Consider the following 14,238-nt stretch of genomic DNA (forward strand, 5'->3'; position numbering starts at 1 on the left):
TCCCCTTCTCCCCTACTTCCATCCGAGTCGTAGAGCCAAACTCAGCGCCAGAGACCTCTGCAGCTTTCCCCAGCTAGGACGTTTCCCTGCCTCACCCCACCCAACAGTAGTAGCGACTACTTCCCTGTGGCTCCTATCTGTCACCTCCTCATTCTCCCATATGAGCTGAAGATCATCTAGCTTTGGCTCCAGTTCCTGAATGTTATTGGTAAGTAGCTGCACCCAGATGCACTTCACACAGATGTAGCGATACTGGAGATGTACTGGAGGTCTCCCAGATCTCCCACATCTTGCAAGAGCTTATATAAAAAAAAAAAGATGAAATGCTTGTAAAATAATTTGGGGGAAAGCACTTATTTTGTGGGTATTTTAGACAGATTGTGTAGTATCTGGGTCATTTAGATTGCTGATGAGAGCATAATCGGTACTTCATTGTGTAATACATTCACCCAGCATACCTTAATTCTTAGCTGTAGCATTGTGTGTCTGTGTTTTTGTGTTTGTTCCTGTGCTACTTATATGGCAGTTTGTGTTTTCCCTCTCAGGATGAAAATACCTGTCATAGTGACCATCAGCAAGATCCCATCTCATTGGCTGTCGAAATGGCAGCTGTCAATCATTCAGTCCTAGCTTTGGCCGGCCAGGGTGGAAGTGAGATCAAGACAGAAGCAGTCGACGATGATTGAACGTAAGGCTGAAGGCAATCAGGATTATATAATGTTATAGACTATAGCCACCTTCTTCCCTGTTATATGTACTGTTCTGCAACAGACTATTAGATGTATATTTATCATTTGTTTGTCGCTGTCTGTTAAATTGAAAGAAAAGTTCTCATTTTTTTATAGCTGCCAATGTGATCATCTCATATTAACATATCAGTGACTAGAAGTTGTCAGGTGTGACTAGAGCTAAGGTTTGCTGACGGCTGACTGTGAATTCAAAAAGGAAACTTTTTTAATGTATTACTGCACATTACTCAATACAGTTGAAATTATTAGCTGAAGGCAAAATAAAAGCATTTTCTATTTTCTAAATTTTACATAGCTAGTTTTTTATTAGGGAGGTACGAACAAAAAGTCAAACCAGACTAAACTGGCCTGCAGTCAGAAGTTATAAGGGCCCAGAACACACACAGAGTGCAGTTTCTTCGAGGCTCCAGTTTCTGGAAACTGAGAAGCGTGCGGCTCCATATGTTCCCATTCTGGATTTCAAACCTGCTGTTTCAGATTGCTAATTGTTCGTTGGCCCCTACTTTTCAGCCTGGTTTTAAAATAAGACAAGTGCTATATATCCATTCCTTGGTCAAATAATTTCCTTTTCGTTCTGTTTTCATTTTGAATAAAAGTTCACTTAACTGTAGAAGGTTTGGTTGTACTTCAGCTTGCAGGCATCCTTTGGATCCAGTGGATAAGCTTTCAACCGCCTCTTCATGTCTATTTGTGCACACGATTAAATGATCGTTTTTATAGTAACTAAATGTTACATTTTGGAATTTGCGTCAGAACTTAGAGGAACAAAATGTTTGCATCTGACAGACCTAAAAGAGACAACTTTGCCAATTTCCACTTCCCCAGAAGTAAGGTTCTAATTAATGACAATTAAAAGATATTCACTGTTGTGGTGATCTCGAATGTAACAGTCATTTTCCCTGTAATTAATGACCATCACTGCGGTACCATTTTTAAGTATTTTTCTGTTTATAGATGGTTATAAGCTTTAATCCAGTATCAAATTTGTTGCAAGGAAACGTTATGTTGCTTTATTTATCACAGGGATAGCTTAAGCAATGAGTTCACAGCCTATTTGCTGAACATCTCCCTCCAGGATAGAAGATTTTTCTCAGTGCTATAGAGGTTTTGCTACATCTAATACTAGAGCACCATCCAACAAGACTATGTAAAATAGCATTGCTTTTTTAAAGCCTTAGACTTCTGGCTTTTTGGAAATTGGTGGTCAGTAAGATGATGGCTGCGGCCACATTTGATTGCCAAGCATACCAGGAATGTTCATGCAGACCGAGTGTATCTTCTGTTGCATTGACTGAGGCATGCTGACCAAGAAATGGAGGTTCCCAGTGACCCTGCTGTACTCAGGTGGACTATGGTGTAAGGAGGTTAACAGCAAGTGGGATGGTTAGGTAGCTGAATACTGATTGTCAGATTCAGACTTTGTGCTCATTTGTAATCTAGTTGCCCACAGTGCAAGCAACCTAAGTGACTTCATGACTGGCTTTTTAATGTGTTGTAAAACATGATTAACCAGGTACAGTGGATTCCAGTTATTTGGGGCACATCAGAACCAGTACATGTTGGCCCAATTAAGTGGCTGACCCAATTAGACAAGTCTCATGGAAATAGTTAAAACAGTATAAAAAAGACAAACAGAGTAACAAATTACGTATTTAAATGAAATACAGAACAAATTAGATCTCTACCAATACTACTACAGTACTATAAAACTGTGCATTAATTCGTAATAGTTTATCAACAGAGGAATTCATCCATTGTATGCAATAGACAAAATCAGTGCAGATAATGGACTGCCTTCATACTATGCTATCAACAATTATATCCTCTAAATCTCCATTTTCATTGTAGCATTCAAGATTGTCAATACCTTCAAGTTCTTGGTAGCTTCTAACTTGTTGAAGCAGTGAAATAGTTTCATTTTCACTCCTGTGTTTCTGGCATCTTCAAGCCTGAATGCTTGAAACTGCAATGAACAAAACAGTTCTGAATTGTCTTACTGCTTATTTCTCACCAACTATTGGTGACAAAAAAACTATTCACTCTAAGCAGAGTATAGCGTCTAACGGCCACAGAAATGTACATGACTGATGCTAGTTAGAATCTGTTCAACAAGTCTCCTGTCCCAATTAAGTGGCATCGTGTCCCGAAGAAATGAAGGGAAAACGGGCTATTTTCCTTATTAATTTTTGTTCTTTATGAATAGGCAGCTGCCTTAATTAACTGATGGCCTAATTAACCAGAATCCACTGTATTTAGTTTGTGATGGTTTTCCACATCTTCCAAAGTTGAAATTGAGGGAAATTTTGTTTCTTTTTTATAGTTTTGTGAATGTTTCCTTACCTCAAGTTCAGTACTCTTTATGTCACCCCAAGGGATAACTGCTATCCACTTTAAAGCTTCTGTTGCGGAGGAAGGCTTCCGAAAAATGAAGCAGATATTTTTAAAAAATGTGTATCATAGCCATGGATTCAATTCTAGATGCTAATCAAACGAATCCTGCTTCCTGTGAAGTGATTCAGTAAAAAAATATTATCTCCTTGGGTTTGCTAAGTTAGCGTGGAATCTCAAAACAAGCTGGTCTAGTCCCAGTCTATAATGATGCCGGTTTGAGAAACGAACATAGCCTGTGTTACTGCTAGGATAATGGCTTCAGTGTTGCATAAATGAATTTGCTTGGTTGTTATACCTACAACACTGAAAAAGAAGTGTTATTTTGATTATTACCAGAGTCAGTATTCTAGATTTTCTGCCCTTTGGAATAATGCTGAACAAAGCTTCAACTAATTTTAACTATGTAGACAATCTGTTATGATGGCCCTACTCAGTTTCAGATATTTATTGCAGTTATAGATTGTCTCAATTTTGTTTACTGTTTGCCATGGGTTAATCTAGTTACCACTTAGTTATGTTGCCTTTACCATGTTCTAACTAATACTTTAGAGTTGAAGCACAGTGACAGGAAATGCTGGATCTACGCATCGGAGGGCATTGCGAGAGAGAAATTGATTCATATTGATTACCTTCCATTAGAACTGGGAGGAGTTTGTGAACAAGTACATTTTGAGCTGCAGAAGAAAGGTTTTCTGAATCCGTTCTCCCTCTACAATTACTCCCTGCCTAAACCAGTAATTCCAATATTTTCTGGGTTTATTTCAAATTTCCAGCATCTGCAGTTTTTTTTTGGCTTTTCAAACAAACTCTCACAATGATTTTTGGCCTTATTATAATAGAAATAATGCCTTCAAATGGCATTCTTTTGCATGAAGTTTTAAAAGAGCTTCTAGCTCATGTCTTAATGGATGAAGATGTCAGATACATATGTTAATACGGGTCCTCACAGCTTACAGCAGGGTTCTGTTCCTGAGGATTGTTCGGCTTTCGAACAGTTCACAAGCTGGAAATCTGGCTGGCAAACAAAGTTCCTACATGGTGAAGATGCTTCTGGAGGCGGGTTGCCCCTTCAGAATAGATAGTCTAGAGAACCATTTTAAATCTCACTGAATAAAGTTGGTACTAACCCCAGCCTCTCTTGGGCTACTCATGATATCCTCTTAAAAGAATTTACCACAGCCAAGCTTTTCCAAATCACTAACAGTTTTAAAAAAATTACATTGTTGCTGGCCTGGGCGTTGCTTCTCGAGATAGGATTCACAAAATGGACGTCAGTGTAGTGACTAGAATGTACTTTTCATGGGTTCGAATTGGCAAAATTCCAGCTCATGTCAAGACGTCACCTGTAGCACCAGAGTAGCTGGAAAATCCATTCTGCTGGGCTCTTCATAAGTTGGGTGTTGGTAAGCTGAGAGAACCTGTAATTGTACTTTGTATCTTCAGGGACACTAAATTTTGAAGTCACCTTAAATAGAATTGAAAAGAAAAATATTTGAAAACAGAATCCTACACATCAATCTGTGGGATGTAACTTACACAATGTGATTGGGTGATTTGTAACTTCTGACTGTGCAGTTCATAAGATACAAATTCACTCATGGAGTTTAATGAAAATTGCAATTTGTAATTTAAACAGTTAGCTTCTCTATAACTTCAAAAGCATTAATAACTAATTGACAACAATGCCCAGAGTTAAAATATAACATGAATTATATTTTATAGACTGGAAGCATGTACCTTGGGATATGAACAGCATTAAGATCAGAGTTAAATCTAAATGTTCATTATAGTTCTCTGAATTAAAAACTAGAACATGTATACTTTCATCAAAATATCTTAGGATTATTGCATTGTTTAATGTGATAAAACCATAAGTATTAACTCTAAATCTAGATGGTGATTACAGTCAGCAGTTTTTGCTGCAAATGGTATTACCAGTTTGAAAGATTTACCAACAAGAACCTGCAATAATCAGCTCCACGTCTCATATCAAACCATGAACGGTATCCGGTGAGAGATGGTTTATGAGGAAAAACTGATTTTTCAATGAACTATAGTAACTTCCAGTAATTTTTAGTTTTATTGAAGTATTTGGTTTAAAATTAAGTGAACCACTAAATTAAGCAATAATGCATTTTGATCACCGAGTAAATTCAGACTTAATTTGCTATTTATTCTGTGGAAGCAGTTGACTACCTGAATGGTTGTCTTTATTAACTGTTCTCTTGATTGAATCAGAATTATCAGTCATCTACATCAGTTGTAATCTTGTGTTCCAACAAGCCACATCAAAATAGCTGAAAGGGTAAAAATATCTGGCTCATCGTTAAAATGTACAAGTAGTTTTATAAGGTTATTTCTAGATTAACTACTCGAGTTATTTTTGTAATGCTCATTAATACACAAACCTCCAGACAGCACACAGAATAAATCTGTTCATTCCTCCAATTTAGGACAAAATACCTTTCTGATTTAAAGCATTATATACTGAGCAGAATTGCACCTTGTAGAATTTGTTTTTGAATGCAGAGTACTGAACAAAGTATTCTTTAAATAAGTGCTGCTACGTGCCATGTGCCTGGCACTAATACAGATCTCATTACTGATGACCCACTGATGGAATTCTTTTTCTCTCACCTGTCACTGTCTGTTCCCAGCATTCAAAAACAGGAAGGGACTTTAAAATCATGAGCTACTTGACACTAATGCGCAAAAATCAACAAATTACTAATAACGCTTCCATAACTTTCCAGTGAGCAGCTGTGTAGTAATTGCACAGAACTTGACAATAATGCATTCATTTTCTTTTCAACTTTTTCAAAGGCAGACGAAACAACAAAATCACTCAAGATTATTAGCTTTATGCCACTGAAACTTGTTTAGAGGTATCACCTTACCGGCTGAGCACAAGAAAGTTAAAGATTGCCTCAAATGACTGAGGGTGGAGAATTAAGTGTACTTAGAGTATTTGGTCTTGAGAAGGTCCAAGTATGTTTAAACAAAAATGTGATCTGGACAGATCCTTAAAGGTGCCATATTCACGTGGGGCCCTTAAGTCATTTGGGTTCTGATTATCTAGTATTTGAGTTCAGCCTCAAAAATAAAGTTGGTACCTTTAAATGAAAAAAGTGCTTACTAGGGAATGTCATATAAAATTAGAATTAGATTTGATTGTGTAAGATTCCACATTTAGGAATATAGGAATGTTTAAATTGGCCAATATTTAGGAATGGTTGCTGGAGGAGTTATTGGAGCTACAAATGCCTTTTTAAAAAAAAATTTGTAACCTATTAGAGCAGAGGTTCCCAACATTTTTTATGCCATGGGCTCCTACCATTAACGGAGGGGTCCGCAGACTGGGAACCCCTGCATTGGAGTTAGTCAGGGACCAATGAGACAGCTGGCTGTTAAGAGTGAAATGCAGTATTATTAACTAGTAAATATAATACGTATGTTGAGAATGAAAAATAAATCATTTCCAGACATCGCGACTGCAGTAATAAAATCAGGAAATAACTGAAGGCAGAAACTAAGGAACCAGAAACCGCATTAATAGCTTTATATCAAAACTATTATTTTGTTTCTGGCATCTGTTATAAATGACAAAACAAACAAACAGTGTATTTAGGAGATGCAATTGACTGTGGACGCTGTATTCTGGAGCCAAAACCAAACTGCTACGGGAACCCAGTTGTTCAGGCACCAGACAATGGTCAATGTTTCTTGCTCAGGAAGTTGCGTTGGCCTGGCCTGTCCTAGTGTGTTGCGGTGACTTAATAATTACTGAATTAGCCGTCACAGTAGCGTGGCAGTTAGTACAACTCGGGGCGTTAGAGTTCAGTCCCAGCACCCTCTATAACGAGTTTGTGCGAACTCTCCAAGGAAAGTGTGGGTTTCCTCTAGGTACTCTGGTTTCCTCCCACAGTCCAAAGATGTACTGGTTAGTAGGTAATTGATCATTGTAAATTGTCCCGTGATTAGGCTGGGGTCGCTGGGTGGCTCAGCTCGAAGGGCTGGAGGAGCTAATTCCACACTGTATCTCAATAAATAAGTAAATTGCAATCACAATTGTATAGTAGTAAAAACATAAGATTTGTGCAAAGATCCCACAGGCAAGAGGAGATGAATGGCCAGTTTATTTATTGTTAATGGTGTTGACTGAGGGACACCAAGATAACATCACTTTCTTCGTTGAGGTACCCTGGTGAGTTCTTTTATGTGAGCTGGCAGGGCAGGATTGGTTTAAAGGCTCTGAAGTGAGAGCCTGTGGTGACATTGAGTGAAAGTGGAAGAGTTACTGCTCAGTCGGGTGGATAATAATTGCAGTGATATAGATAGGTGTATGGCAGTACACAACAGTGCACCACACTAGCACTAGCTCTGATTTTGTCAAGCTTTGCATCTTCTACAGCAGGGCTGCACATAACAGTACAGCACTGGACAGACCAATCAGCAATCACATTGTGCCGATCGTGATGCCAGTTTATACTGAGTATCTCCTGTGTTGCATTCATAGCCTTATAATTTTCTTATATTCATCTGTCTATCCAGAAGCCTCTTAAACTCCACCAGACTGCCCCTGGGCACCTACCACTCTCTGTACAAAACTTCTGCCCTCTAACCTTAAAAGATGCCCCCCAGTGTTTGACATTTCTTCCCTGGGGAAGAGATTCTGACAGTCTTTGCCTCTCAAAATGCTTTTAAAAAAACCACTATCAGGTTGCCTCTAAACCTCTGATGTTCTAGAGCAGGGGTTCCCAAACTTCTTTACGCTGTGGGCCAATACCATTAAGCGTCGGCTATGTGGGCTCCAGGCTGGGAACCCCTGCTCTAGAGGGAACAACCCAAGTTGTCCAACCTTTCCTTTTAGCTCATACCCTCTAATCCAGGCAGCGTCCTGGTAAACCTCGTCTTTCCAGTGAAGAAACGTACTGGAACAGCAGCACTCCCTGGAACTTAGAGTATGTTCTGCAAGTACATATATAATCATCCTTTTGTGTGGATTCTTACACCTTGCAATTGTGTTATGTTTCTTAATGGAGCTATTCATAGCACCTTTATATAAAACTTTTAAACAACCATATATATTATCTGACACTGATGACTAATTGTTGGATCTATGCCAGCTTTTTGCCAGAGCATCAAAACTAATCTTCCCATTTCCCCACTTCCTGATTCATTCCTTCTTTTTAAAAAAAACACACACACAGTTCAGTCATTCCTAGGAGAAAGTATCAAGTTGGAGGTCTTCATCTCATTTAGATTAGCGAACTATTAGTTCGACATCTTCACAGAGTCGTAACAGCACAGAAACAGGCGCTTCAGCCAACCCTGTTTGTGCTGACACATTTCTACCAATCCCGAGCAACACACACACAATGCTGAAGGAACCTAGCAGGGCAGGCAGCATCTCTGGAAAAGGGTAAACAGTCGATGTCCTGATGAAGGGTCTCGGCCTGAAACGTCGACCGTTTACTCTTTTCCTGGCCTGCTGAGTTCCTCCGGCATTCTGTGTGGGCTGCTTTGGATTTCCAGCGTCTGCAGACCTTCTCATGTTTGTTATACTAATCCCAATCTTTGGCTGCGTAGCCTGTGAAAGTGACGCTTCCACGAGGGCCACTACCTGAGACATCGGTGTTTTCGAGCCTTAACTTGCAAAGCAAAGTGAACTCTTCAAATTAATGTACGTTTTAGGGACGCTGGTAAGTCCTTTCCAAAACACTGCCAGTCATCATCACTGTTGAAGTAGAAAAATGACACCGTAATCTGATAATTTTAACGTTGCCCTCTCTACATTTCCTGAAATTAATAGGATTCTGTATGCATCAGTGAAATGCTATTTAAATGATTAAAATAATTTAGATGCACAATCAGAACCATGAAAACTTAGCTAAATTACGGTTGTATAGTGTTTCTGTTCATAAATACTCTTCTCTTTAAACTCGGAATATTTGATGTTGAGTTGAAAATGGTTTTTGTTAAAAAGTGAAGTTAATTAGTTAAAACAGAAATAAATTAGTGTATGTACAGTTAATTAATTTCATACAGGGTAACAGTAGGTTTGGTAGAAGTAGGCTAAAGGCCTGTACCAGCAAGAGTGAGGTATAAGCAACACACACAAAATGCCGGGGGAACTCAGCAGGCCAGGCAGCATCTGTGGAAAAGAGTAAGCAGTCGGCCCAAAACGTTGACTGTTATTCATTTCCATAGATGCTGCCTGACCGCTGAGTTCTTCCAGCATTTTCTGTGGGTTGCTTTGTAGTTCCAGCATCTACCGATTTTTTTTTCATGTTTGCAAGGTATAAGTACTTGCCTCTGCTTGCTATGCAATGTTGTATTATTAGCAAGCACTAAGAAAAAGCTTAGCAACTCCAACAAGGTGAAAAATGATACAATTAAATAATAAGTGGAAAATAAGTTTAACACAGCATAATTTTGAAAATAACGATATAAAATTGTCAGTGTCTTGCTCTTTTTGATTAAGGTTGGATAGATATTTAAGAAAAAATCTTGAAAGTACAGGGAAGATTAGGGAGGCTGACTGTTCTGTTGGGTTTAATTCTCTCAGAAGTTCTCAGCACTCTTAACTTCAAGTTTGAAAATTCCTCTTTTTAGAAGATGGAACGCTGTGAAACTACTGTGTACTTCAACTATCACTCCCCAACAGTTCAGCTTTGGGCACTTTATTTCACTGGGATAAATACACTGTATAACAGAATTACACTTTGTGAATTGTAGGGGAAGAGTGCAAAACAATTTTAACAACTCAGTTTTATTCTATTTATCACTTCTTAAGGAAAAATTCAACTTCACTTTTTCCATTCCCAAATGTTGCCTTTCTGAGTGTTGACGATGTTAGGATAGGTGAAGTAATATCTCTGTACCATTGTGGGAAATCTGCTTGCTAATACGTCCATTGTGCACAACTGCCCCACCTTGCCCTCTCAAATAAAAACACTTTTATGGATCTTTAGGCTCTTCAGCAGCACAGACTTTTAATATTTGGCTCAAGATAATCACCTATGTGCAAATACACCTCAGTGGTATTTTCATCTAGTTCAATGTGCCCAGATAACTTGTATCAGACTTGCATCAGTATAATGTTACTGCTCCACTTGTGGCACAAGTGTGGACAACAACAAAATATCTTTCCTTCCAGCACAAACCAGCTTTCATCTCAACCTATCCAGTCCACTGATTCTATGAGACAAGTATTCTTCCGAATCAGTACTTAGAATTATTGGAAAGTACAGCACAGAAATGGGCTCTTTGGCCCTTCTAGTTCGTGCCAAACCATTTGAATTGCCTACTCCCATCAACCTCTGAGTGAAGAAGATTCCCTTCATGTTCCCTTTAAACTTTTCACCTATCACACCTAACCCATGACCTCTGGTTGTAGTCCCACCCAATCTCAGTGGAAAAAGCCTGCTTGCATCTTTACCCTATCTGTACCCCTCTTAATTTTGTATACCTCTTTACTTCTGATGGATCAGCTGGGGAAGCCCTAGTTGTTGCATTTAAGTAATCATAAATGTTTTAAAGGGCTTCAGGGTCCCCTATTTGTAGTTGATATGTTCATTATATTCATTTCTATAAACTTCCTGCAAATCCCGGTCCATTGTCCCAAAACACATATATTCACAAAAGTATACAGATTACAGCTGCTGCCATCTTGTTCTCTATGGCTAGGTGACCAGACAAATGCATATTATTGTAGTAAGTGAGTGAGACTTTGCACCTTGTCTTAGCTGCTCCGTCGGGTTCATTTTGATACACCCTACCCTCTCAAAAATTCCATAATTTGTGAATTGCTTATTGATTTTCACAGATAAAATAATCGAGTTTTGGATTGCCTTTATGGGTAGAATCTTAAAAATGGAAACATGCATTTTCCACTAAAAGTGCCTCCTTTATTCTCGTAAGCTCACTTTGGAGAGCAAGTGCTTCACTTACACACTGGATCTTTTACCCAGTTGACCACAATGATTGTCAGTCTATTAAGCTGCAGTTGTTCCCACTCTTCAGTTCAGTTACAATAAACCAGTTTTGGAGTTAAAGAAACTTCTTTCAAATGCAACTTATTCTTTGTAGAAATACACCTGTATATAGTAGATGGCGGCAGTAATCCATTTAAAACCTCTGATCGGTTGGAAAGAGGAGGGGAGTGATGACTGAACGACTTGACTTCACTTTGGGAGTCTTTACAGTATGTCTATTTCATATCGTCACATCAGAAATTCAGAATGGCACTGTAGGAAGAATGGGGCCAGGTTAACTCTCTAAACTACTACTTGGACCCAAAGTACTTCGGGATTTACTGAGATTGTGAAAGACTGTTTCTGGTAAAGTTTTTGTTTTGAGATCTGGGATACAGTAATTTGAAGATCACATTTATATTTCTTGAAAGGTGGGTTTAAAGTTTTAAGCCAGGAATATAATTTATTTAAGAGACATACCCATTACCATTTATCAGAATAGCTTTTTATATTAGTTATCCAGACATTGTGGAATGACTGCATTATTGACATGCATTCAATGTTCATGATCCTGATAAAACTTTAACATTGCAAATTCATGAGCAGGTTGTATCTACAACAAAAGTTGTGGTTTACAAATGTAAACCAAGACTTAGATCTACCAGTATTAATTAACAAAGTATGCTTTGGAGTAGAAATTGTGGACACCAAAATGTGATCTTTATCCAGACTCGTGTAACCAGTCATAATAAATCAAGAGCTTTAGTGCTGTGGATGGCAAAGTAAAATTACTACCAACAATGTAGATAGAGACAATTGTTTGTAGTGCTCTGTCAATGTGGATGTATTTAAAGAAATTGTGGATGGTGGTGAAATTTTAATGCTAATCATCTAAATTTTTCTCAAATAGTCAAAATTGCTTCATTATTTTGTTAATGTATGAGTTTTTTTTAAATTTTAGGTGAAATTTTTACAAATAATTACCATATTCATTTCTTTGTCCCGCCTAATTGAGATGGATGATTACAATAGAACCCACATCAAAATTCACAATTTATTAGGCTGATGTGGAGATAAAAACCAATTAAGAAAAATCTAACTTGGAGTCGTTGAACCATGATTTTTTTTTAAAAATTGCACTATTGGTCAATAGAAAAGGTACAGTATTATTCTATCCAATCTACCCGATTTTAAGAGAACTCATTGTACTGTGAGCAGTGTTTTGCACGTGACTTTGTATCCTATTTCACTGTCTAGTTATTTAAAAGACAAACTTGGGTTGCTCCCAGCAAGTAATTTCTGTGAAAGACTTCAGTTAAATGTATAACAAAGACAGGTTTGAATTTATAGTTTAGCAAGATAAATATGTATATACACATACAAACTCAATGCTGCCCACATCATTTTCTTGGTCTGAAGGGTTGATTCATCAGTTAGCCAGTGTAAATGTCATATTTCTAAAGGTCTATAAAAATGGTCCAAATACATCTAATTATTGTAAATATTTTTTAAAGCACTTTTTAAAAAGAAATTACTTTTTGTACTCCAGTATGTTTAATGTATAAAACTAGCTCAGTTGCATATTTAAGAGAATTATACAAAGGATGTAATTACACTGCCCACAGCACAATTAGCAATGTCCTTGGAGACCTCCTCATTGACTGGATTAGACCAGCTTCTCAGTGCAGCTTGAAGCAAAACAGAAAATGTATAATTGTGGCTTCTGTGAAAATGTCTAGGGGAGCATCTTTTTTTTCTGCATAGTTTACAAGCATTATATGTAATTTTGATGTAAGTTACTTTTAAGTAACTTTTTGAAATACTGTACACTGTAATATCATTACTGTTAAAAATAATTTTTATGCACTGTATTTAAGTAACTTTTCCTTTATCTAGTTCCAAGGAAATACAGGACATCTTGTATCTGTTTAACTAAACGTAAGATTCTACAAAAAAAACTCTAATTATAGACCTAGTAGTAACCATTAAACTAATGTAGCAAAACACGTTTGGAAACTTTTTTCTGTTAAGCTTGTACTAAAATTCAGCAATGCCAACTATGAATGTGTATTTACTAATTTGTTGACAAATCTACTGCCATATTAGTTAAAGTTCAGGTTATTTTTCACTTAAGGGCACTTGGTAGTGTCAATATTATGTCCAGAGGTTAACTGTATCTACATATGTACAAAAATATGCAACAAAAATTGACCTACTGAACTATCAGCTATTGATGTGACTATATATTGTGGAATTTATAAAAGTAATCATGTTCTGTTTCATACTTTTTTTTTCAAAGTACACTCCCCAACCCTGTAGTGTTCTTTTACCTCCTTCAGTTGGAAATGTAGGTTGGCCAACAGCAGGTTTCTATAATGATGCCTATGCTTCTCTCTACTTGGCCATGAGGTGTACTTTTTTGGCATGGTTGGCCAGCACCAGTTTAATTACCCTTTGTTAATGTAACTGTAAAGCATTGCACCTAGTGGTTGAACTGAGAACTGAAGTTGGTCATCAGCTTGGCTGTGGATTTGACTGCAAGCTGAGCACTAGAATTTAAACCGAAGGTGAAAGATCAAAACCACAGAACTGTAAACCAAGCATCTGACACTACAGGGACAGGATCACAGTGCTTGCTGATCATGCAGTGCATGGTGGCACATCAGTGGAGTCAAATGCCTTTCCATATATTCTGCCCCAGGAAAGTGATGAGAAATAAAAGGAAAAGGGAAAAGTAAAAGAAATTGGTTTAGCTGTATCTGTGCTTGTGTATCCCATCCTTTATTCTGTGTTCATACATATGCTTCCATATGTATATAATTTGTAGTTAATGGTCTGGATTAGTGCCTTTTGACAGTAGACTGTTATAGAACCCAATTTATAGTTTTTGTATATTTTCATTATTGAATTTTTGGTTAGCTCAAATTTTCTTTACCCCAATAAAGCAATAAATATGTTCAAATGGAGTTCCTCTTTTTCTTTGGAAAGAAATTCTTAATTATGTCCGTACAGTCGTTAATTTCACTGACTTTATCAAAAAGACTGATAGAAAGAAATCAGAAGTATTTTTCCATATATGCTTATTTTGATACAATGGATGATTTAGAATGGAGCACAATTCT

General features: G+C 37.5%; 1 protein-coding gene across 6 annotated transcripts in view; it reads left to right on the forward strand.

The window, feature by feature from the left end:
* LOC134338189 (homeobox-containing protein 1-like) overlaps positions 1 to 14,238 on the forward strand; it is a 73,903-nt gene that overhangs the window by 54,053 nt on the left and 5,612 nt on the right. For 3 of the 6 annotated variants that reach the window (XM_063033831.1, XM_063033832.1, XM_063033834.1), the window contains exon 10: positions 546 to 14,072. In XM_063033831.1, the coding sequence (XP_062889901.1) occupies positions 546 to 686 (141 nt within the window). In that variant the 3' untranslated portion in view covers positions 687 to 14,072. Of the gene's footprint in view, positions 1 to 545; positions 14,073 to 14,238 lie in introns of those variants that run through there. The other 3 variants (XM_063033835.1, XM_063033836.1, XR_010016164.1) reach the window with 2 other exon arrangements.

This window comes from Mobula hypostoma, chromosome 26 (assembly GCF_963921235.1).
Source record: "Mobula hypostoma chromosome 26, sMobHyp1.1, whole genome shotgun sequence".
Classification (NCBI taxonomy): Eukaryota; Metazoa; Chordata; class Chondrichthyes; order Myliobatiformes; family Myliobatidae; genus Mobula; species Mobula hypostoma.